At 35.2% G+C, this 26898-nt stretch overlaps 1 protein-coding gene and 1 long non-coding RNA gene across 2 annotated transcripts in view; one reads left to right on the forward strand and one right to left on the reverse strand.

Annotated features, from left to right (window-relative positions):
• Positions 1 to 26772, forward strand: LOC114685243 (probable alcohol sulfotransferase). The gene is made up of 6 exons (XM_028859828.2): positions 1 to 222; positions 1300 to 1508; positions 3107 to 3233; positions 11769 to 11863; positions 22205 to 22382; positions 26637 to 26772. Exons 1-6 carry the CDS (start codon positions 90 to 92, stop codon positions 26747 to 26749), a joined length of 855 nt encoding a protein of 284 aa, XP_028715661.1. The 5' UTR covers positions 1 to 89; the 3' UTR covers positions 26750 to 26772.
• Positions 13703 to 26898, reverse strand: part of LOC119087294 — a 35010-nt gene continuing 21814 nt past the window's right edge. The window contains exons 3-4 of the long non-coding RNA XR_005090716.1: positions 17896 to 18021; positions 13703 to 13779 (exon numbers count right to left, since the gene is read on the reverse strand). This is a non-coding gene — a long non-coding RNA (uncharacterized LOC119087294). The remainder of the gene's footprint in view (positions 13780 to 17895; positions 18022 to 26898) is intronic.

Below are 26898 nucleotides of genomic sequence, written 5' to 3' on the forward strand. Positions count from 1 at the left end.
ACTATAAATTTTAACCCTCAGCATTTGCTTTAATCTGAACAGGTGATCAACGCTGGAATTCTCACAGCACCAAGAAAGAGTTTTTTGGGATGTCAGCCTACTTTTGGTTTGAAGGAATACCTTTCCCTGATTTAGCGTATAAAAGAGAAATTATTGAAGAAATTCGTCATAAGTTTGTGATCAGAGATGAAGACACAGTCATACTGAGTTTTCCTAAATCAGGTAAGGAACATCAATGAGAATGATCCTGAACTGTCTGTGGAAATTTTGGGCTTTAATCATCTTTCATTTAGGTGGTGAATGGAATGCTTTACATATCTCATGTGTTCAAATGGTTGTTTGTGGTCTTGGAGCGCTGTATCTGAGAGCATTATCACTCAGAGGGAGAACTCTAACCTAAGCAATGTAGTCAGAGGAGCAGCTAAGGCACTAGCAGTGCCTGAGCTGATCCTTGGGGCAATAGCAGTGTTTCCTAAAGCAGATTGTGGCATTAGTTTGTCAGTCTGGAAGAGAGATAATGATGAGAATAAACAGATAAAACAGCATCAAGAAAAAAGGCACGGACGTAAGAATATGTGGAGGGGAGGAGGTCAGGTAAAAGAATTACCATGGACCTTCTTCATGTAGAAAAAAGAGTATCAAAACTCAAGGAAAAAAAGAAATGCATCATGGTCATTCGAGGGAGGAGTGTGGTGGGTGGCAGGAGCAGTAAACATTGGTTAATTATTAGGTTGCTACATCAAAGGGCAATAACATGGGAAATCTAAGGACAGTGGACTGCAGGAAAAGGATTCAGATAATAGCCCAGAGAATAATGCTAGAGAAACTCTCATTGACAAATGAGCATATAATCATAAATACATTGTGTATGGTAAATAGACCATGGAATTTATTTAAGTTAAAGAGAAGCAGTACCAATACATAAAATGCAGGATGGATGAATCTTAACCACACTGTATTAAATAAAATGTTACAATCTCAAGGACAAATGCCATGACTGCATCCCTGAAAAATATCTGTAATAGTTGAATTCACAGAAACACAATGGTTCTTGACTGAAGGGAATGTTCAATAGTCAGGTGGGGTTTACTGAGTAAAGATTCTCAGTTTTGTTAGGTGAAGTATTTTGAATCTTCTGGAAGAATATATTTTGTACTTACACAATGTGGATATTGCAAATACTACATGCTTTTGTGCTTGGAAACACCTACATTGTAATTTGTATGGTTGTATATTCAATCTAAGGCTTTTCAGATGTGCTTTTGAAATGAGTGTCAATAACTTTTTCTTCTTGTCCAGGAACTAACTGGCTGATTGAGACTGTCTGCTTGATTCAGACCAAGGGAAATCCCAAATGGATCCAATCTGTGCCTATCTGGGATCGCTCACCCTGGATAGAGACTAACATGGGATTTCCAATATTGATCAATAAGGAAGGACCACGCCTCATGTCCTCCCACCTCCCTTTCCATCTTTTCCCCAAGTCTTTCTTCAGATCCAAAGCCAAGGTCAGTGTCCAGTAGTTGATAAATCTTTGGCCAAATGCTCATTGAACTTATTCTATTGTGTTGGGCCCTGGAACTCTGCCTGTAATGCATTCTGTGTAGATCTGGAGAGGGAAGTTGGGATTCTAATGCATTAGGTGATGTTAATCTGTCCCCTCCTCAGACTATATCAGAGTACCAGGATATCAACCACCTCTCAGTGATGCTGGGCAGATATAATGCGAAAAATTGTGTTATCACAGTAGGGCATTCAGGGACTACACATACAGGTCAAGTAGAGCTCAAACTCTAGTGTACAGTGGATATTACTGTTTTGTTGTCATCAAAGTCACTTAGCTAAAATTGGTTCTATATATAGCCGAAACCTAGTGGGTGAATTACCCAAGCAGAGTTGCTCATAGGGGATGCAGCCTGAACAGGCACGAATGCTGTAATTTGGGAGATTATTCAACAATCATGGCTTATCTGTATCCATTGTGTCTAGCTGTCCATTAAGACCAGTATCCACAAAAATCACTGACATCACTGATAGAAGATCTGCTAAGGGAATCAGAAATATCCAGGTTCTGACACATCATTGCTCATTGTTAATAAGAAAGTTTTGTGGAAATCCCCACACCTTAGAAACTATAATTATTTATGCTTAAACACAATGACAAATGTAGAAAATAAAGTCTCTTGAAACTATCACAGTGAAGTTGTGATCATAAAGCTATAAACTTGTGTCTGGAGAAATTAAGACCCAAAAGATGAATTATATAATAATGTCACAACGAGCATTGGGACAAAATATTTATTTCATTTCATTAATTTTTTAAGTTATTTCTTCTGTTTTGAGATTATACTATAATTACATACATTATTCCCCCTTTTTCTTCCTATCTCCAGGCTTATCATCATAACCCTCTTTTCTGTCTTTCAAATTTGTGTTTTTTTTTCATTATTTTTTCTTACATCTGTATATGTATCTACGTAGTCCTAAGTACCTTGGTACAGTCTGCTCAGTATATACAATGTTACTTGTATTATGTTTTCAGGGCTAAGGAATTGCTATTGCATAACCAATTGCTATGCTTTTCCCATATCTTTCCATCTCAGCATATTTTAGGTGCTCATGGGTCTTTGTGTTCACCATTTTGCAATGAAACATTATCATTAAACTCTGTATAATGATTCTTTTGAGAGTTTTCTTTTATAGTTACAGTAACAGAAACCAATTGTCATTTTTCAGATAAATTTTGCATAGTATGCATTATTCCATGTATATAAAACATTCTTTCACAGTGGGTGGTCTTTCACCCTGTAAAATATTGATCTTTACAAGTATTGAATCAATCTTGTCTTTTTATTGTTGCTGTTGGTTTTACTATAGTATTACTGACCTCAGTCATTTTGCTGTTACATTTTTGTAAATCAAAATTATAAAAGAAGATTCTGACAAATATAGACATTTTGCACTTGTGTTCATATTTTGTTCAAATAAAAATAATAAATATTTTTGGAAACCTCATTGATATTTGATTTACTTTTCATATAAACTAAGCCAGACCAAATTGGTTTATGAGTATATTGACATTCATTTACATGTTTTTCTATTTAAGGTGATCTATGTCATCAGAAATCCCAGAGATGTTCTTGTGTCTGGTTATTTTTTCCTACATAACACAAAATTTATTGATAATCCAGAGTCACTAGGAACTTACATTGAATGGTTCCTCAGAGGAAATGGTGAGTGTCCTGTTAAATATAGGGGTTGAGGGAGGCTCAGTTACATTTATGAAGACAAGGAGTGATATAGCTTAGCCTGATCTTGAATTCTCTGTGCAGATAGGGATTACCTTGAAGATCTGCTCCTCCTCCCTGTACTTCATGAGTTTTAAGACTATAAGCACTCACTTCAACATTCTGTTTATTTAATCATGGGATTCAAACACTAAGTCATTTATGTTATCTAACTTGGTTACAACTCAAGCCTTTAGTATATTCTATAATTTTCTCTTGGCTCCATCTTATTCCTCTACACTCTACCAACCTGTTGATCATTACCATTACAAACCTAATTGTGAAGTCTTCCTGTTCTCACAAGCCACTGCGTAATGGCACAGCTACAGCTTGACTTATGACTAACCATCCTGGCAATATTTGGGGTATCTAGTCTTTCTAGTACTAAGGAAGATGTTATACCTTGTGGTTAACAGAGCAACAGTAAGAGCAACAACACTAGGATATATTTCCTTCTCATCATGAAGATTTGACCATGGTAACTGTATCAGATGTGGTCTTCTCAATCAGAAAATGACTGGTTACTCCAATACCACAATTGCAGTTATTGCACCAGTGGGTGTATGGTGTATGGATGGTTGAAGTAGAGATATCAGTGTCCATAGCTGAGTAATATTATTGACAAAATCTCCTGCTAGAATCCTACAGAAACCTTTTGTTACAATGAGGGCTATTCAGCAGAAATTTATATTTCAGCTCATTTCCAGTTTTCTTTCCTTATGTTGTGTGACAAGACTATGAGATTGGCTTGAGGAATAGGGTCTTAGCCGGGCAGTGGTGGTGCACATCTTTAATCCCAGCACTCATGAGGCAGTGCCAGGTGGGTCTCTGTGAGTTCAAGGCCAGCCTGGTCTACAGAGCAAGATCCAGGACAGGCACCAAAATTACACAGAGAAACCCTGTTTCCAAAGCCAAAAAAAGAGAAAAAGAAAGGAATAGGTCTTACCAACCAGTTTTTGTGGGCAATTGACAATAGTGACAATTGCCTACATTATTTGGATCCCCAGGTCCATTTTAGGCAACAATTTCTAGGGAGGTATTCCAATAATAGCAATACAGCTTTCATTTTATAACCAATAACTTCTGAGAGCAGTAAAATCTGCTCATGAAAGCTGCCTTGATTTAAACTCTAATAAATTTTTAAATGAACTTATGAGCTAATGGCATTTTCATATATTCTTGGTTTTGGTTAATTCTATCACTAATTTACACACCCCATATTTGTATAAACAATCAGTTCCATATTCCCTTCCTTCATATTGATACCATATGTGTCCTGGTACTTCTCGCTCCTTAAGGTCTCTTTTTTTATTGCTACTCTTCTAATTGTTATTTTCTGCCTTCCTCTCCTTTATATACACATCCAGATAACCATGCTAAGAATTTGTCTAGAATCCAAATATGAGACAAAAGATGCAGTGCTTGTCCATCTGTGCTTGTGTTACCTCCTTAAGTATATTTTCAAGTTCCAACTATTTTACTGTGAATTTTGTAATTTTATCTTTAAAGCTGAACGAAATTGTATTGTGTGTACATATCACAATCTCATCTATTTTCAGTTGATGGGCATCTAGGCTAAAACTGTTGTGTAGCTGTTGTGAATGGAGCTGCAATTAGCACAAATGTCAAGTACCTATGTAGTTGTGTATATATAAGTCCATAGTTCTATATACCTACCTAGTTTGCATATATACCTAAGATTTGATAGCTGGGTCATATGGTATTTCTGTTTTCAGCCATTTTAATGCTTCCCACGGTGATTTAAATTATGGCTGTGCAGTTTTGAGTCCCAGCAGTGTTTTTCTTTCCCCATGTTTTTTTTAAAAATTAAAAATTAAAAAATAAATTTTATTATAAAGCAGCTTGCACATAAAAAAAACCAGATTCAACAAAATTATTGAGACTCATATCTATACAATTTAATGAATTTATATACATTTAGCATTGGTATCCAAAACAGAATCTGGGAAACTCCATATTAAATGCTGTACTTTCAATACTGCTTATATTTCACTGAATTTTGGACCACAAAATCCCCAAAACCATGAGAAATTTAGAACAAGAAAAACATTAGCCTATATTCTCTTTTAACAGTCTTGTCCATTACTCCTTTCTTATCCCTTTATATTTAAATTATCATTTCTTTTCAAACATTTTCAACATATATTTCAATCATTTACTATTTTTCCTCTTTTTGTCTTTTTGTTGTTGTTTCTGAGACACATTTTCTCTATGTTACAGCTTTGGCATTTTTTTAATAACTGTGACCATTCTGATATAGATAAGATGGACTCCTAAGTAGTTTTTAGTTTTTATTTGTATTTCTTTGATAGCTAATGTTGATGAACACTTTTAAAATTCATATGAGTCATTCTCTTTCTTTTATGGTATACATTTTAGTTCCATACCACAGGTTTTGATCCAATTCTTTCTTTATATTGAATATTTTATTATCTTTAATTCTTGTTAGATACTAGATACACATTGTCTAGAAGCATATAACTTTCAAAGCTTTCTTCCATTTTATTAGCTGAATCTTCACATGATTAATGATTTCCTTTGGTGAATAGAAATCTTTTAATTTCAAGGGGTCCCACTTGTTGAGTATTTGCCTTATTTTCTGAGTGAGATGAGTAGCATTTAGAACGTCCTTACCTGTGATTACCTCTCAAAGTACACTTCAGAGTTTTGTGTCTTCTGTTGAGGGTCTTGATACATTTACAATTGGTATGAATGTGTGTGTGTGTGTGTGTGTGTGTGTGTGTGTGTGTGATGAAGGATTAAGATCAAAATTCATTCTTCCACACATAGCAATCTAATGTCCAAAATACCATGTACTGAAGATACCAAGATCTTTCATCTAATGCATGTTTTTGATATTTTGTCAAAAAGACAGTGCCTGCAGTTGTATGAACTTATGTCTTGGTTTTCTATTCAATTAATCCACATATTTGTTTTGTGTCAGTGCTTTGCTGTTTTCATTACTCTATCTATGTGGTATAACTTGAAATAAGGAACTATCTTTTTCCAAGATTGCTTTGATTATCTGCAATTGTTTATGGTTTTGTATGAATTTATTTTTGAATTTGTTCTTTAGAAATTACAAAGATGTATAAATTATATTCTGCTTATTGAAACCCTATTCCCTCTCTAATCTCCCTCTCACCTTTAGTAACCCCCATTCCCTATAGTTGTCTGTTATAACTTTCACATCTCTCTATTGGTGACCCATTCAATTTAACCATGATTTTTATCTCCTGTGGGAATGTGGAGTTTGAACTACCAATGGAAACCTAGTTGGCACCTCACTGGGGGCACAACTGAGGATAGTGTCTTCCTACAACCCAGAATCATTTAGTATTCATAATTTCATTATGGAGTTGTAGTGTCCAGTGAGTATCTTCATCACACTATGATACCTCATTTTTGAGCAAGTCTTATGCAGGATCTTTGTAGCTGCTTCAGTTGCTTTAAGATCATGAGTACACTTGTTCTGTCATGCCCACATGTCAGCATTTTCCATAGCATCCTTTTTTTTTCAACTTTTACATTATTTACATTCCCTCTTCTGCAATGACCCCATTGGATTAGAGACAGTTCTGTAGTTCTGAATTTACAAATGAGCATCCAATCATTCCATAATAATTTGAAGATTATTACTTTTTATTTCTATGAATAACACTAAAATCTTGATTGGTATTGTAATGAGTCTGTTCATTGTTTTGGTAGGATGGGCCTTTTTATAACATGAATTTCTCTAGTCTGCGACCATGGGAACATTTTCCATCTCCTAATATGTAGTGGGTAGCCATTCCAGCTTGGATCTGGAAGTTCCATCCCCCATTGAGACTCTGGCAACTGTCACGCCTAGATGCAGGGCGAGGGGAGGCACCTGGAGACCCGAGAGCTGGATGGGCCAGTGCTCTCTCTGTGCGCTCGCTCTCTCTGTGCCTGGACACTGAACGGTGAAGGTGGACTGTGCAAAGCTCCGGAGAACACCGCTGGATTGTAATACACCTTCCCCAGACTCTGCGACCTACCTTTCACTTAATTTGTGAGTTACACCATTAAATAAATATCCTTTTAACTACGTGGAGTGGCCAAAATAATTTCTCCAATAGTAATATCTGCATAAGAGTCTGTCTTCAATGTGTTGAGGTTTTCAGTAATGAGGCCTTTACCTCCTGGGTGTATTCATTACTTTTCTATTGCTGTGATAAAACACCATGAACAAAGCAACGTATTGAAGGAAAGCTTTGTTTGGAACTTATGATTCCAGAGCGATAAGAGTCAATCATTACCATTATAGGAAGCTTGGCACCAGGGAGACAGGCATGGCATGGGGGTAACACCTGAGATCTCACACCTCAACCCACAAACAGGAGGCAGAAGGAGATCACTCGAAACAGTGCTAGTCCTTGAAAACTTAAATCCCACCCCAGTGACATTTCCTCCAACAACTTCATGCTTGCTGATCTTCCCATAAGATACACCATCCGTGAACCAAGTATTCAAACCTGAACCTTATATGGGACATTTTTACAAGCCAGCACATTTGTTTAGATTTATTCTGAGGTATTTTCTTTAGACATTTGTTAAGAGACTGACGTTTCTAATTGTTTCTCAATTTGTTCATCATTGGTATAGAGAAAACTATTTATGTTTGTTTGATAATTTTTGTACCTGTCACTTTGTTAAAAGTCTTTATCAGATCTAAATGTATTCTGGTAAACACTTTCAGTCTTGCACTGATAGAGTTGTATCACTCAAGAATAGGTACTTTGACTTGATTTTTTTCTTATTTTTACAGCTTTTGTTTGTTCATTTATCTTTTTTTCTATCTTAGAATTTGGTACTATATTTAAAAAGAGTGGTGGAAGTCACTTCATTTTCTTCTTGCTTGTACTGGAAATATATTGGATTTCCCCCTACCTAGTGGAATGTAAGCTACAGTTTTCCTATATATGGCCAATACAATGTTCCTTCTATTCTAAGTTCTTTGGCATTTTATACATGATAGAAGGATAAATTTTATCAAAATTCTTTTTTTTGTCTACACAGATTACAAGGGGTTTTCTTTCTTGAGTCCATTTATAATATGTAATTTATATTGATTGATGTTTGTGTATTAATCAGCCCTTCACTGAGTCTCTGGAGTAAAGTCAACTTTATCATGGTGAATGGTTGATTTGATATAGTGTGTGTGTGTGTGTGTGTGTGTGTGTGTGTGTGTGTTTGTATATATATATATATATATATATATATATATATATATATATATATATAGTGGGTCCATGTATACCCAAATGTGCAGGAGGAAACCAGAGAAAAAGTAACAAGTATGTGTTCTTCTTTTGACCATGTGGATTTAGGTCTTCAGGTTTGGCAATAAACAACTTTACCTGTTCAGCCATTTTACTATCCTTTGATAAGTTCCTGAATATGTTAACAAAGTATTTTATTGCAAAACTTTAAATCTATGTTAATCATAGATCTTGGTAGAGAGGATTTTTTTTGTTGTTGAATATTTGTCTGATCTTTGTATCAAGATGATACTTCAAAAAATACTTTGGTAATGAGCCTTATTTTCCTTCTTTTATGTAACAGTTCAACAATCTTTGTGTTCTCTGAAGGTCTGGAAAAACTCATTTGGTCTGAACATTTCTCTTTTTTTAGAGAATTTTTTAATGATCAATAGCATTGCCTTTATATAGGATCTGGGTTCAATTTCTAGCACTTATATATTGTCTCAAACACATCTATAATTCCAATTGCATGGGCTTTGATGCCCTTTGATGATTTCTAGTGGTGCTAGGCACACATGTAGTGCACAGATACACATGGAGAAAAGAAAAACTCATACACACTAGAAATAAATAGATAAAAGTATAAAATTTCAAAAAAGAAATTTTAAAAGCAAGTAAAGTAGAAAATTTTGATTTTCTAAACTAAGTTAATATTAATTATAGTTACTTACTTAAATATAGTACAATGAACAAAAATATCACCTCAACTCTAATACAACATTAAAACACTACATATACTTCTACTAAAATAATATAGGTGATTTTAAAACAAAAAAAAGAAAAATCCATATATTTAAGTCAGATGTTAAAATCCCAATGCAAAAACTCAAGAAATGCATGCATGAGGCACACACACACACATGCACACACACACACACACACACACACACACACACACACACACACACGTGCGCGCACATACACATATCAAAGCAACATGACTCATCCAAAAATTTCAAATCTTACAGTAAGGTCCTCCATCTTTCTATTTCAACTGTCTTTCATTTGGAGCATGAATTCAACATCCATATATGAGACCTCAATAAAACTGAAGTAGTTAAAGAATTATTTCATAGCATCAGTTCCACAGCAATATTTTCATTCAGTTGTGAATAAGTTCCTAATATTTTTTTAGAATTTATAGAAAAATATTATATGATGAGAATTTTCAAAGTATTTGATTTTACTTATTAACTGACATAGTAAATACTATGTTAACACTAGTTATACTTAGGTTAACTAATTAGTTAAGGACAATATAATAAAATTGCATTAGAATAAGCCTTAGGGTTTTGTTCTAAATCTAGTTAACATCCAAAGGTACAATTTTTTCCCCCAAACCAAGAAGAGAGTTTATATTTATCATTCAGAAATTTCTTTCCTATCATGTTTCTTTCCAGCATTGTAAAGATGTCCCTTTGAGATTCTAATCAAGCCCAGCTACATATGAGAGAAAGTGGAGAAAATTCTTCCCCATTTTCAAATTTTGGATAATTCTTTCTTTTCTTTTCTTTTCTTTTCTTTTCTTTTCTTTTCTTTTCTTTTCTTTTCTTTTACAATACCATTCATTTCTACATAACAGCCACAGATTCCCTTGTTCTCCCCCTTCCTACCTTCCTCCCCTTCCCCCCAGCCCACCCCCATTCCCACCACCTCCAGGGCAAAGCCTCCCCCGAGGACTGAGATTGACCTGGTAGACTTAGTCCAGACAGGTCCAGTCCCCTCCTCCCAGACTGAGTCAAGCGTCCCTGCATAAGTCCCAGGTTTCAAAAAGCTAACTCATGCAATGAGCACAGGACCTGGTACCACTGCCTAGATGCCTCCCAAACAGATCAAGCCAATCAACTGTCTCACCTATTCAGAGGGCCTGATCCAGTTGGGGGCCCCTCAGCCTTTGGTTCATAGTTCATGTGTTTCCATTTGTTTGGCTATTTGTCCCTGTGCTTTATCCAACATTGCTTTCAACAATTCTCACTGATATAATCCCTCCTTTTTCTCGCCAATTAGTCTTCCGGTGCTCCACCCCAGGGCATAGCCATGGATGTCTGCATCCAGGTCCCTCAGTCCTTGGATGGGGTTACTGGCACAACTATTTAGGGTGTTTGGCCATCCTGTCACCAGAGTAGGTCAGTCCCAGCTGTCTCTCAACCGTTGCCAGCAGTCTTTTGTGGGGGTATCTTTGTTGATTTCTGTGGGCCTCTTTAGCACTTTGTTTCTTCCTTTTCTCATGTGGTCTTCATTTACCATGGTCTCCTATTCCTTGTTCTCCCTCTCTGTTCTTGATCCAGCTGGGATCTCCTGCTCTCTTTCCCTCGACCCTCGCCCTTTATTGCTCCCACTCATGTCCAGGCTGTTCATGTAGATCTCAGCCATTTCTCAATCATTGGGCAATCCTCATGTCTCTCTTGGGGTCCTGTTTAGTGACAGCCTACAGAATGACAATTGTTTTTCTTAATTATCAACCTAAGCCACAACCCATATGGAACCTCAAAAGAAACTAGGTATGTGAAAATTCCTTGTTCTTATTTTCTTTCCTCTGAAGCCCATGCTTTATCATGAGCAGGGGAAATACCATATCTTGCTTTTGACTTTATTAGTTTCCCCACTAAACTAAACTCTATCATAATCAATTACTATATTTATTAAAGAACTCAAATCACCAAAACCCCATTTAAACTAAATTTAAACACTATTATTTTGTAGAAAATCATTGGTTTAAACAGAATAGCTTAGGATGAAATCACTTTTATAATAATCCACAAATAAAAATGCACAGTAGAATGGGATATTTCCTGGAGATAGACATAATAAATTAAGGGAAGTGGGGATCTTTCCACATGAATTCACACCATGCTAGATATCATAGGAAAATAGCAGTGGCATAAATGTTAAGGTGGAACATTAGAAGAAGACATTCTAGATCCAAAGTCTTTGGAGCCTTAACTATCTGAGACTCACCCATTAGAACTTTCCTTCTTGGTGGACCAACCTACTGATCTTCAGTTGCCACCTACTGCTCGTCTGACATGGCTACATAAAATATCACATTAAATGTAGTAAATACTGGTTTTGTTTTTCTTAGTAAAGTTGTCTGCCATTTGTGGAAAGTGAATAATAATAGGCAGACCTCAATTTTATTCTTTGTAATCAATAATTTCCTTCCCCTTTCACACAGTGCCATATGGATCATGGTTTGAGCACACCCGTGACTGGCTGTCTATGAGAGAAAATGACAACTTCCTGTTACTGAACTATGAAGACATGAAAAAGGTAACTGTCATTCTTACAGAAATCACAAGATCCTTTGGCAATTCACCCAATGCAGCACCCCACATTGTTTGGTATCCCTATTCCCCTTCTCTATCACTGGTAGAATCATGAAGAGTCACTAAATGTGAGATTATACCCTATTTCTTTATTAAGGTGGTCTGTCATTTACTTTCCAGCCTCCTAGTCCACTCTACTTGACCCTGAAGAAGTTGGTAAAGCTGAAACTTGTTCTAGTGGTGTTTTAATTCTGTCTATGCAACAATTTTGATACAACTGATAACCCAGTGGTAGTGGGAAAGGGGTAAAAAGTGTCATGTCACTGGTGTGCTGAAATGTATGCCATCTCCCTTTGATGAAAAGAAAAGGGACAAAGGCATTCAATCTTTCAGGAGGAGGGTTTCCTGTGCTCTGAAGTACTGAGGGTTTCTGCATGGTGAGCTAGAAGACACTGGAAATTTCAATACTCTTAGAAGAGAATATCTAAAATGTTTCAACACTAAGTAATGAAATATATCTAAATATTCTGATAGGCCACACCCTTATGTTATTTTTCAGGTTTCATTTCATTGAAATGTCCCACTGAAAGTCATAAATATGTTTGAGTAATATGTGTGTGTCACAAATATCTCTTACTTTAAAAATTAAAAAAAAAACTTATCTTGGCAGGGTGTCACATGATTGTAAACCTTGCTCTGAGAGGTAGAGACTGATTTAGAACTACAGGTCATCCTTGGTTGTCTGGTGTGTTTGAAGCCAACCTTGGGTACAAGAGAGCTTGTTTCAAAAAACTACAAAGGAAAATAATTTTGAAGTTCATTTTTCTATTTTATTTTCATGAAATGAAATATTCTTCCCTCTAATGATGGGCACATAATAATGAAACCAAGTATATAAGCAAAAAAGTATTCTCATTTGATTAGCAACTCTAAAATTTAAGTAGTTTGAAAGTTTTATGTGAAATGTAACCATCATTTACACATTTATATACCAATGATAAAGATATCAAATGTATTTTTTACTGAGCAAAACAAAATAGTGCAGAGTAAACTTGTCCCCTGTTAGACTTCTTTAAAAATTTAGTTAAGGAGAAGCAGTTTTATTATATATAATTTAATTTAATTTTACATATCAGCCATGGATTCCCTTGTTTTCTCCCCTCCCACTTGACCCCCACCCCACCTTCCTCTCAGTCCACCCCCCATTCCCATCTCCTCCAGGACAAAGACTCCATTGAGGATTGAGTTCAGCTTGGTAGATTCAGTCCAGGCAGGTCCAGTCACCTCCTCTCAGGCTGAGCCAAGTGTCCCTATATAAGCTCCAGGTTCCACACAGCCACCTCTTGCACTGAGGACAGGTCCCAGTCCCACTGCCTGGATGCCTTCCAAACAGATCAAGCTAATTAATCAACTGTCTCACTTATCCAGAGGGCCTGACCAGTTGGGGGCTCCTCAGCTATTGGTTCATAGTTCATTGTCAGGGAAAAGGACAGAATCTCTAGTTAGTGGAAAAATACAGACCCCTGATAAGACAGGGAACTAGAACATCTTACGGACAGGTTGCCTAGCATAAGGACATTGATTCAGAACCCTTGACCTTTTCACCCTGTCAACATCCTGCATAAACATCCTATACAAACATCCTGCAGCTGTGTTGGCTTGCCCCACCCTATGCAGATAATAGCTTCCTGTTCCCCCCACTCTGCAGGAAATATATAAACCCTCCTGGAGAAAAATAAAGTTGCACCTTGATCAGAATCTTGACTTTGTGTCTCTGTCCCTATCATTCTGTCCTTAGAGTGGGGTGGTGGTGGCACATACCTTCAAACCAGATCACATGACAGACAGATCTCTGTGTGTTCAAGGATACAGCCAGTATGGAGACATATGCCTTTAATCACAACACCAGCCATAGAATACCTGAGGGTCAGTATAGACAAGCAGTGATGAGGAGGGCATGTGGTTGGGTTTACAACCAATGAGAAGGCAGAACAGAAAGTCAATAAAAACACAGATACAAAGGAAATAGGTCTTTTGCTTAGGGGAAGGAAAACAGTGCCAGGAAGGGTAAGAAGGTGGTTTTAAGTCACAGCTCTTACAACTGCTCAGACCTCTTGGGCTTTTAATTCTGCATTTGGCTGTGTTTTTTATTTAATAATAAGACCATTAAATTTAGAGAGATGCTCTCATATTCTATTGTCTCTCCTAATTCTCTCTCAACCCATCTTCCACACACATGATCCCTCCTGTTCCCATTTGCATTCTCCATTCTAAGTCCCTCCCCCATACACTAGCAATGTTCATGTTACTTCCTCACAGTGAGATTCATGCATACGCCCTTGGGCATACACTAGTTATTTAGTTTCTCTTGGTCTGTCAGTTGTAGCTTGGTTCTCCTTTACTTCTGATGCAACAGTCACTTATGATTGAGTACATACCATACTTGTATTTCTGGGTCAGAATTGCCTTAATCATGACTATCTTTTCTACATCCATCAGTTTGCCTTCAAATTTAATGATGTCATTGTTTTTAACAGCTGAGTAATACTGCATTATATAAATATACCAGATTTTCTGTATCCATTTTTCTATTGGGGTTACTTACAGTTTCTGACTATTAAAAGTAAAGCTTCTGTAAACATAATAGTACAAGTGTCCTGTGGTATGGAGTGTTCTTTTGGACATATGCCCAGAGTTAGTATGGTATAACTGTGTCTTGACATAGATCGATTCCCAAATTTCTTAGAAACTGCCATATTTAGTTCCAAAGTGGCTATATAAGTTTACACTCCCACCAGCAGTGGAGGAACATTCCCCTTTTTCTACGTGCTCTTCATCATAAATCTGTCAATGGTAATTTTTATCTTAGCCACTCTGACAGGGGTAAGATAAAATTTCAGTGTTGTTTTTAATTGCAGTTCGCTGATGGCTAAGAATTTGAATATTTCTTTGACTATTTCTCAGCCATTTGATACTCCCCTGTTGAGAATTCTCTGTGTAGATCTGCACTTCTTTTTTGAATTGGATTAGTTATGTTATTGATATCTAATTTTTTGTGTTCTTTATATGTTTTAGGTATCACACCTATGTCAAATGTAGAACTGGTTAAAATCTTTTCCCATTCTGTGAATGGCCCTTTGTCCTATTTAGAGTTTCCTTTGCCTTACACAAGCGCTTCAATTTTTATAACATCCCATTTGTTAATTGTCAGTGTTAGTGCCTGCTCAATTAGTATTCTGCTCAGGAAGTTGTCTCTTGTTTCAATGTGTTCAAGTCTATATCCCACTTTCTCTTTTATCAGGTTAAGTGTATCTGGATTTATGTTGATGTCTTTGATCTCCTTGGACTTGATTTTTGTACAATGATAAATATGCATTTATTTGCATTATTATACATGCAAACATCCAGTTTTACCAGCACCATTTGTTGAAAATGCTATTTTTTTCCATTGTGTAATATTGGCTTCTTTGTTAAAAATCAAATGTCCACAGTTGTGTGTATTTATTTCTGGGTACTTGATCTTATTCAAAAGTACAATCTCTCTGTTTTTATGTCAATAGCATATGAGTTTTATTACTAGAACTTTGTGGTACAGCTTTAAATCAGGGAGAGTTTTATCTCTGGACATTAATTTCTTGTCCAGGAATGTTTTAGCCATCCTACTTTTTTAAATTTATCCATACAAAGTTGAGTATTTTTATTTTAAGGTCAGTAAAGAATTGTATTAGAATTTTGAAAGGTATTGCATTGAACCTGTAGATTGCTTTGATAAGCTGACCAGTTTTACTATGTTAATCCTGATGATCAATGAATATGGGATATATTTCCATGTTTTGGTATCTTCTCCAATTTCTTCCTTCAGAGTCTTTAGGTTCCTATCATAAAGGTTTTTCACTTGCTTTCTTACAGTTATACCAAGATATTTTATCTTACTTGTGGCTATTGTAAAGGAAGTTCTTTTCCTGATTTCTTTCTCACCACATTTATCATTTGTATATACGAGGGTGACTGTGAATTTTTTAGTTATTAATGTATCCTGCTACTTCACTCAAGATGTTTATCAGTTTTGGATCTCTTTGGTAGAATTTTTGGTTTAGATTATGTACCCTATTGTATCACCTGCAAATAGTATTTTTTTTACTTCCATTACAATTCATTTCCCATTAATCTCCTTAAATTGTCATATTCTTGTATACAACATTTCAAGTACTGTGTTAAGTAGATGTAGAAAGAATGGAAAGCCTTGTCACTTTCCTGGTTTTTTTTTTTGTGTGTGTGTGTGGAATTGCTTTGATTATCTCCCCATTAAATTTGATGTTGGCTAGTGTTTTCAATATATTGCCTTTAGTATGTATAGGTATGTCACCATATCCCTGATCTCTCCAAGATATTTATCATGAAGGGGTGCTCCGGTTTTTCCAAAGAATTTTTGTTTTGCATCTAATAGGATGATCTTGTGGTGCTTTTCTTTCAATTTGTCTATATGATGGATTAAATTAACAGATTTTCATATGTTGAATCATCGTTGCATTTCTGGGATGAAGCCAATCTAACCAGGGTGGATTATCATTTTGTTTTCTTGGATCCAGTTTGTGAGTACATTATTGAGTATTTTACATCTATGTTCACGAGGGAAATTGGTCTGTAATTCTATTTTTGTTTCTTCTTTGTGTGGTTCAGATATCAGGTAACTGTGGCTTCATAAAATAATTTGGCAATACTCCATCTATTTCTATTTTGTAGAATAATTTGAGGAGTATAGGTAATAGCTCTTCTTTGAATGTCTGGTAGAACTATATACTAAAAAAAATCTAGTCCTGGCTACTGTTGGTTGGGAGACTTTTAATGACTACTTCTATTTCCTTGGGGATTATGCATCTATATAATTTTTTTCATACTTCATATAACTTCAGTAAGTGATATCTAACACAAATGTTGTTCATTTCTTTTAGATTTTCCAAGTGTGTGGTATACACATTTTGAAGTATGACCCAATGATTTCTTTAATATCCTAAGTGTCACTTGTTATGTCTCTCATTCCATTTCTGATTTTGTTAATTTGGATAGTCTCTCTCTGCCTTTTAGTAAGTTTGGATAAATGTTTGTCTACCTTGTTGTTTTTCCTCAAAGAACCAACTTGAAGTTTCATTGGTTGTTTGCATTGTTCTCTTTGTTTCTATTATATTGATTTTCATCCTCTATTTGATTATTTGCTGAATTCTTTTGTAGTATTTGTGTCTGCTTATTATTGTTCTAGAGCTTTTAATTGTGTTGTTCATTCTCTGGTATGAGAATTCTCTAATTTATGCTATCAGTTTCTAAGTGCTATGAGCCTTCTCTTAACACAGTTTTAATTGTGTCCCATTAGTTTTGGTAGGTCATGGAATTATTTTAATTGAATTCTAAGAAGTGTTTATTATATTTCTTTCTTTCTTGACCCATTGTTAATTCAGTTGGGGTTTTTTCAGTTTTCATGATTTTATTGACTTTTATAGTTTCTTTTGTTTTTGAAATGCAAATTTTACTCACAGTGGGCTCATTTTATATAGTGGGTTACTTCAATTTTTTTTAATCTGTGAATAATTGATTTGTAACTGAGTATATGATTAATTTTGGAGAAGGTTCCATGAGGGAATGAGAAACAAGTATAACCTTTTGTGTTTGGGTAAAATGTACTATAGATGTATATCCTGGTCATTTGTGCCATAATGTTTGATAATTCCATTATTTATCCGTTTAATTTCCTTCTGGAAGGCATGTCCATTTGTAGAAATTTGATGCTGAAGTGTCCCACTATAAGTGTTTGGGATTTGGTATTGATTTAAGTGTTCATCGTGTTTCTCTTACAAATATGTGTGCCGTTGCATTGGAGAAAAATGTTAAAAATTGAAATGTCATCATGGTGGATTTTTACCTTAATAAGTATAAAATATCCTCCACCTCTTTTGAATAATTTTGGTTTGAGTTCTCACTTTTACATTTAAATTAACCCATGTTTTATTCATCTTTGTATTGTCACAGGTCCTGCGGCTTTACCTGTCCTCGAGCATCTTGCTCCTTGGGCATCTCAGATGTCTCTCTCCACTGTGTCCTTCTTCTTCCCCTTTGTAATTAAGTTTTTCCTCTTAACCTTATCCAGCCAGGATATCGGTCAATATGCTTCTGTATTAAACCAATCATAACATAATTTACACAGGGTATAGAAATATTCCACAACGTTTCCCTCTTTTTTGTTTAAATTAATAAGATGGTTTTAGCATTAATATATTAAAGCTATATAAAATGGAAAAAGTTATTAAGAATTACAGTGCCAATACTCAACTCATTTGGGTTTGGCAAAAATAGATAAAATAATTATGTAACTTATCTTAGTCTAAAGTTTTGTATCTAATTTTTTTCCATTGTAACTAAGGAATATTTATCTATAGATATTTATTTTTTAACTCCATCAAATCCCAGAAGAATGAAATATAACTCAATGACAGGGACATCAGGCTATCTCAACAATCAGCCAAAGATCCTCTGCAATGATGGGGCATCCATCTTTTGCGTACAGGCCTGGAATATCCTACCGACTTTACTGTGCAGCAGAGAATTCTGAAAGACTTCCTACCTTGTCTTGGCAAAGTTTGGCTGTCCCCACTTGTTGTTTTCCCCATCCAGTTTTTACAGTGACTGTCAGCAATTGAAGCAAAGGCCGTTTCTTTGCCCACATTGCTAGCATTATTCATATAAAAAAATAAACTCCATACAGTTTCTTTGATATTCACCATCTATTCTGAAGTAGATTGGTGCTGCCAGGACAGACATATTTCACTTTCACAAAAGGCTTAAATTATTAAAACATTTAAAATGTCATATGTCTTACTTCTTTGAATGTTTTGAAGATTGCCTATCTATTTAAAATTCATTATTGAATACCTAGAACATCTAACTAACAAGACTATAAATTTGAGTATTATAGATGACTCCGGATCTGTATTGCTTAATTATACATTACATTTATTATTGAGTTGCATAAGAATTACCTTAAGCAATTGTGGTAGTATACATACATTATAACAAAAGTAGCTTTAAATTTGTATAAATAAAGAAAAATTCATTCCAACAGAAAATATGTAGAGATAAACAGGTTTTTTGGGGGATTAAATATTCCATAATCTACTCTTTTTTCCCATCATAATAATCTAAACTCTTCCCATCATTTCTATATCATATCCCCTTTCTTCTTTTAGGAAGAGATTATGACCAATTTCAATTTGTAAACAACCCTTCTTAAATGAAAAAAAAAAACATTTATAACTAATATTTTGGGACTGTATGTCTAGATTTCTAGACTATTTCCTCCTGATTGGTGGGTTCTGGTAAACATTCAAGAACTCTGAGGAAATCTGGATCATTGTTAAGGTTTGGCTTGATATTTTATGAGGCTAGATCATCACACCTAGCAATATTAAAGCTATTTTGGATGTTGGATCACCCTCAACATTTTTATTTTTGTTTTGTCCTCTTGGTCTAAAATATTAAAGGATATATATATATATATATATATATATATATATATATATATATATATACTGTGCATTGTACACAAACTAGCCAGAAATAATGTTTTTTTTGTTTCATGTTGGAGCAGGTAAAATATACAACATTTTTCTTGTATTTACGTTAGGTTTGTTTTTTCATGTCTGTAGTCAGGATTTTAGGGGATCTTTCTTGATCAAACCTGATTTCCTTTGACTCAGTATGAGTCCACAGGCTCTTATTTTCTGTGGAAACAAAAGTATATCCTATCCCCCAATTAACATACCTTTTGACTTAAATTTTGAATTCAAGATAATTTTAAATATATAGATTGGTTTAATTTAATAGCTTTCACAATCAAATGTCTATCAGACGTTATCATTCACTCATTAAAAGTCAAAAAATCTAAATACAACACACAACATAATATAGATTCTAGACTGTGTTTTTTGATCTATATATGGCTTATAATAATTTTTATTATTATAATTCTTTTTAAAGGATTTTACTTAATTGTTTTTAAATCATTTTAAGTCTATGACTGTTTCTAATCTTTCTCTTCCTCTCTCATGCCTACACACATTTTTCAAACATGCTGTGACCAACTTAGAAGCCTTTATGTCTGAATATGTCCTTATTGTGTATCTCTAATACTTTCTGTCTTTATGAACAAAAAATATAAATTTGCCACTTACCATGTGGCTAGAAAATGCCTCTCTGTAACACCTCATCCTGTGTGAAACTGTGATAACTTGCCATGCTCCAGCTCAAACCCACATGTCAGAGCCAGGGAATGTGTCTCTGTATAGTAGCCCACATGAGAAGCATGGATGATAATGCTGGTCTTGGCTCTGTTTTTGTGTGTCTAGAAGCCTTTTTAAGACCTATCACACTGTGGGACACATGGTGGTTGCCATATGTAAATCAACAGTTCTCTCTAACATGCCAGTTCTGAAATTACCACTCATATGTTTATATTAAATTCAAAATGCTCGGCCAATAGCTCAAGATTGTTACTAATTAACTAGATCTTACATTTAAATTAACTCATATTTATTAATCTTTGTTGTGCCACATGTACTGTGGCATCAACTGGCTATAACATCTTGCTTCTTCAGTGGCTCACTCCCAGGCTGCCCCTCATTTCCTCCTCCATAATTTGGTTTTATTGCCTAACCATATCCTGCTTGGCTATGGGTCAGTCAGCTTTTTCATTAAACCAATCTGGGCATAATTTATACAGTGTACAGGAACATTCCATGGCACTTAGAAAAGGGGGTGGCCTATGGGTGGTTATAGGAAGGACACCAGGCTGGAAGAAAGCACAGTTTTCCACAGGAACTGCATAGATAATCACCCGGAAATGGGGGCAATGAGTGAGGACAGGCCACAGCAAAATTTTGATATAACGCTGTGAATGAAACTGAATGATTGGCCTTGAGATAACAGAGGTAGAGTTGAGGATCTATAGATAGCCTACTTGCTTCCCTGGTCAGAGTGACCTGTGGGTTCTTATGGAGTGTCTTCTTGATTTGTAGGTGAGGGGAAAGCAATGAGTAGGTAGAAGAAACTTTGGAGAATAAGACCTATGTTATACACATTATATTGGGGAATTTGGGGGGAGAGATGATACCAGGTGTTCTTTGTCTTTTGAGAAATATTTGAATGTTTCATTATAAAATTCAATTTTTCCCTGGAAACTTCATTACCCAACTCTGCTGCATGCTTATTCATTTTCCCATAAGTCTCCTTTACAACCATTCAATGCACTATTTTCAGTTATTTCCATGGTTGTTTACCTTTATATTAAAGATTAACAGAATCTGTGATACAATATGTAATAAAAGTTTAGAGCCAAAAATTCCTTTAAAAGCCCATGTGTAGGGCTTGGATTCTAAGCAAAGTCTTTCTTATTCCAGAAGTTTGCATTCTAATGACCAACTCCTAGAATTGAACTAGTTGTGGCAGTGCACAGTTATCATGCCAGTCCAGGGGTCTGAGGTAAAAAGATTGTGAATATGATGCCCATCTAAGTAAAAACATGAAATCATAATTCAAAACAAAATCAAATATTGGCAGTAGTCCCAAGTAAAAATTGTTGAGAACATTTTTTATGAAAGTGTTTTAAATCTGTGTTATTCTCAGTTACCCATAGGAAAAAGTATCATTTGGCATAAACATGAACCTCCATCAAATTATTTGTGCATATTGCCTTCATTCACCTTGACTGCTTTCTAGAAGTATTTCTATAAGTATCTTTAAACTTCTGGGGGCAGGTTGGGTATGGTGGTGCACACCTTTAATGCTTGCACTTAAGGGGAAAAGCCTCTTTGTGTTGGAGGTCAGTCTGGTCTCCACAGCAATTTTCATCAGACCAGATAGGACTCCCTCCATAGCATACTGTCTCAAGATACACATCCCATTGTATTTAGTAGGTAGGTTGGCATACACCTGTGAATATAGCAATAGACAGTTAGAGAAAAGATAATCAGAAGTTGATGTTCTTCATTCAATACAAAGTAAATTTGAGGACATTCTAAGTTATATGAGACTCATCTAATGTCAACTGCCCCATAAAAAATTACAGCTTCTGTATTTTAGGGGCCAGAGATCAGTCATATTGCAAGCCAACTAAATAGACAAATGTTGTGTTTGACTCTTACCCTCTTTACAAAGCATGTGAAATACTTTCCCATTTCGTGGTGCCATTTCATTCTTCATGTCTCCTTTTCCATCTACCAGCTGTAGTCACCTTCTCTGCATATGCTCTCTCATAGCTCTCTAATTATTAACCTCATTTTTGTTTTGTTTCTTCTTTTAGAATACAAGGGGAACCATAAGGAAGATATGTGACTTCCTTGGAAAGAAACTGGAGCCAGATGAGCTAGATCTGGTCCTCAAGTACAGCTCCTTCCAAGCCATGAAAGAAAACAAAATGTCTAATTTTAGTCTCATCCGAAATGATGTGAATATTAATGGTTTGGTCCTCATGAGAAAAGGTGAAGAAATTCTTTAGTTCCAAAATATGTAAGAAAAAGTGAAGGGTTTTTGTTCCAATGAGACTCTAAGAAATGGTTGTGAATGTGTCAACAGTCATTGCTAATCTATCATAGTTTCTCAGATACCTTTGAAAGGAATCCTTCTGTGGTGATGACATGGACTTCAGAAACACTGAAAAGATTGATTTTTCATCTGGGAGATGACCTTGGATTTTAGAGGGTTGTGTGCAATATCCTCAATGGAAAATGAGAGACATGTTTTTGTGAGTTTTTGTTAGGCTCTCTGTATCATAGCCCTACACTCTAAAGAAAATGTTTAATGGAAAGAAGCAAATATATATATATTGGATGATATATTGGATGATAACCACAAAATACACTTCCATTCACTGCTGGAAAAAGATGTTCAACAGGTCAAGATTGCTGATCCACGGCAGGCTAAGAGTAGAATTTATAAGTACTAAGTGAATTATCCTCCAGTGTTAAAATATGATGGCATTTGCCAAGCTAAATTTGGATTGCTTCACGATCATAGTGACTGTCCTTTTTTTTCAAATTGTCTCCTTTGGAATGGGATATCCATCTTATCTATGTCTGTACCATCTCTCTGTGCTATGAGCAAATTTTGTGTATGGTTTCATACCTGTGCAGTTGAGGAGTGACTGCCAGACTACACCACACCAAATTAGTGAATAATTAGTGAGATTGGACTCAGGGTTGAAGAAGGAATGAGTTAGATGTTAGGTATTTGGGGATGACTAAAAAACTTGGGTATAAATGCAGGAAGTGGAGAGTTATGGGTTTAATTTTCCTCTTCCAATTATTTACATGCTTCAGCCTTAATCTCCAGTCAATCTCCAACCTACATGTGAAGGTAAGGTCACAAGGTCATAAGACTCTAAGGACATCAGGAATATATATATATATATATATATATATATATATATATATATATATATATATAGAGAGAGAGAGAGAGAAGTAAGTTAAAGTAATTAGTGTATTGCATTTAATTCAGTACTCCTGGTATCCTCACAGGAGGAAATTATACTTATATTTGGGCACACAAAAATGTCAACTCAAGAAAATGGTCATCAATACACTAAGGACTGAGGCCTATGGGAGGGTCTACTGCCATTGACCCATAACCTCAGACTCCTGTGCTCCAGACTCTATAGAGATAGAGTTATCTGTACAAGAACTGAAGACCTCAAGTAAGGGAAGAAATAGCCCATTTTTGGATTCCTGTTATGAATAACAATTTGGCAGAGATAAAAGAGTATGTGTATATAAGTTGCTTCAATGAAATGCCAAAACAAAAAGGTGGCTTGTTTAATAGAGAAAGGATACTGAAACTAACAAAAGTTTTATCTGAGACACACTGGAGAAGATGAATTAGAATTTGGAACAAAATTACATGAGGAAAACTGTAATTTCCTCTTTTCCAGCTATGTTTTTCCAGAATGAAACCACATTGGGATTTTAGTTTAGTCTCTTCTAAAACATGGAATTTTCATGTATTATATTTTTGGAGGAAAATATATAGGAGTTATTTCAAAAAACTGATATGGCCCTAAAGTCATATGTGGTTTAATTATCATAGTGATCATATAAGACACCCATTTCTTTTTCATTTGAAAATAACTTTTATTCTAAATTTTTTTTCCTTGTATTAAACTCACTATAAGCCATGAATCCCACATGACACCAGGTCAATGAAGGGGTAGACAAACTTCATTGCACCCCTCACCCTGATTCATGACTTCAGTATAGAAGTTGCTGAGATGCATATGTTGGGAAACCTTTTTGAAAGAATAAGAAGAATGAGGAAAATGTTGATCTTCTTAATTCCTATATTAGATTGATCCCTTTTTTAATATGGAAAGTATTAGCAGATCAAAGGTTAATTCTAAAATTTATTTCATTACTTACCATTAGATACCTAATCCTTAACCATAATGCTTGAAAAGTTGTGGTAAATGTTATACTAGCTTTGACCAAGAGGAATAATCTCTACTTATTTTTGTTGTCCTTCGGTTGCTTTTCTAAAGACACCAGAGAGATACATTTCCTTGCCTCTAGAGAGATACTCTGAAGAGCTGCTCTTTACATAGGAGACTCACTTATCCAGCTAGATGGGATTAATTTAGTTTGAAGCTCCAATGAAATATTTTCAACAAACAATTTTGATCATTATGATTCAATATTTAGATATTTTAGGAAATACAGACCAGAGATATGTTCTGTTTAGTTGATATAACTTTTATACAGACATTGTAACAATCAAGACACATGGGAGGAAATGTCTTTTGACAAACTTGAAAGGTGTCACACTCATTAGTTCACAGTAGATATTTAGTGTAGTACTAAGTACTAGACATGGTACTTGAGTCAGTACTCATTTTGTCTGGTGTACAAAAAAAGATATTAATCTGAGACACAGAGGGAAGACCTATGGAGAAGCCCAACTCTACAGGTCAAAAAAGCCAGGAGGGTAAGGACAACAACATTTTATGAGACCTGCAGCCTCTGAAACTAGGAGGATTTTCCTTTCCAACAGGAGTTAAGCCACTATGCATTAAGGTTTTACTGACCCTGGACACAACAGAATTTGAGGTGGTTTTTAGAAAGAAGCACTGAAGAAAAAATACATGCATGAAAGGTACACAAGATTTTGAGATGGTTGGACTGAGAACTTTATGAGTACCCCTCCACAAACATGATTCTTTCATCTGGACTGATTCATTCAATTTGGCAGACATAGTGAATTTGCTGAGATTCTGGTAGTTCAGCATCCAGTCTGGTTTATGAGGATCAAGATTGCTGTGGGATACAATAATGCAACTTGTTCCAATAACGAGTATTATAATGAAGCTGAAAGTAGCAATGGGCATTGATAGATTCCAGTATTAATAGATGACACTCTTATAGACATTGCAAGTAATGGTATATTATTTGACTATTGTGTATCAATAATTATATTTCCTTTAATGTGTACCACTGGGCATTTAAAATTAACTTATGTGATACACAAAGATTGTATTTTAGTAAGGAGAAAACATGACTTCTATTGTCAGTCTTTTTGGTTTCAAATCTACATGTATCACTATATTGCTGGTAAGATCTCAAGAACTAATTTTTCTTCATCAGCAAAATGACAACAAGGCCACTATCTTCCTTACTCATTCACTAATCTTTTCAATAATTCCATACTGAGAATGTGTTTTTATGTCTGATACATTTTGAAATGAAGCCTTTGATAATTTAATAAATATTTTACTCTTCAAACATATTAGATGCATATTTCAAGCATGTTTAAAAAGAGGAAATTCATCAAAGTATCACAGATATGAAATAAAATACAACAAGGATAGGGCCTGTAGAAATCTACATGGAAAGAAGATAGCAAGAGATGTTCACCATCACACAAATAAGGAAACAGACAAACAAGAAGTGACTATGTGGAACACATCAGCACTTCATGGATAAGGAACACGTAATACAATGTGAGAATTTAGACTATTGGAGATATCTAAGTCCAAACCTACAGACCTTCTAGAATGTGGTTATGAGAACCAAGGTATGGTAAAAAAAAAATATCTGGGATGAAATCATCTTCATGCATTAGCAAACTCCATACTGACTGAAAACAGATATCCTGGGATGCTCTCAGCAGGCAGTATTTTGTGTTTCTTTTATCTGTTGGAAATATCAAGATGACTGATATTGAGCTCACCATTGTGTGTATATCTGATACCTTCAACCTCTGCAGGCATGTGCATTCATATGCAGCTACAAACACATAATTAGAGTTAATCTTAAAAGGTGTTTTAAAAGTTGTGGCATGGTTTGCAGAACAGTTATAAGTAAACCCTAAAAGGAAGAAAGAACGATTAAAGTGTGTTTGGTTAATTGAGATATGAAACTCTGTTGTGCTCGATAGCATGATGGAAGCATGTCTAGTGAGACGGAAAAATAATATGGACATTAAAATATAGATCCAGTGTCCATGTTGTTAGATTGTGGAGTTGATATGTTGGTATAAGAGATGGTTGACATTACTTACACAGAGATACAAGTCTGTTTGCATACTTTTCAAATCGTAAGAATTGTTCTCCATAGAGTAACTGTTAGTTCTGTTTTATTGACTGTGTGGTCCTACTTAAGCAGATGGTAAGATCATATGAATAAAGGAATGAGAGCAGATTTACAATCGTCATTAATCCATCTCTGTGTCTGTTTCACATTTTCCAGGTGTGGCTGGGGACTGGAAGAATCACTTTACAGTAGCTCAAGCTGAAAACTTTGATAAAGTATTCCAGGAGAAAATGGCTGGTTTTCCTCCAGGGCTTTTTCCATGGAAATAAATTCTTAAAATTTTAAAATCTTACATGGACACTGGTGTTTGTTTTCCTGTCCTTGTACAAGTGACTGAGTGGATATGGTCATAGAATACATCCTATTATTGAATTGTGTAGGTTTTTTTCTAAAATATATTAGTAGTAATAATAGCAGT

Source organism: Peromyscus leucopus, chromosome 1 (assembly GCF_004664715.2).
Source record: "Peromyscus leucopus breed LL Stock chromosome 1, UCI_PerLeu_2.1, whole genome shotgun sequence".
NCBI classification, from domain to species: domain Eukaryota; kingdom Metazoa; phylum Chordata; class Mammalia; order Rodentia; family Cricetidae; genus Peromyscus; species Peromyscus leucopus.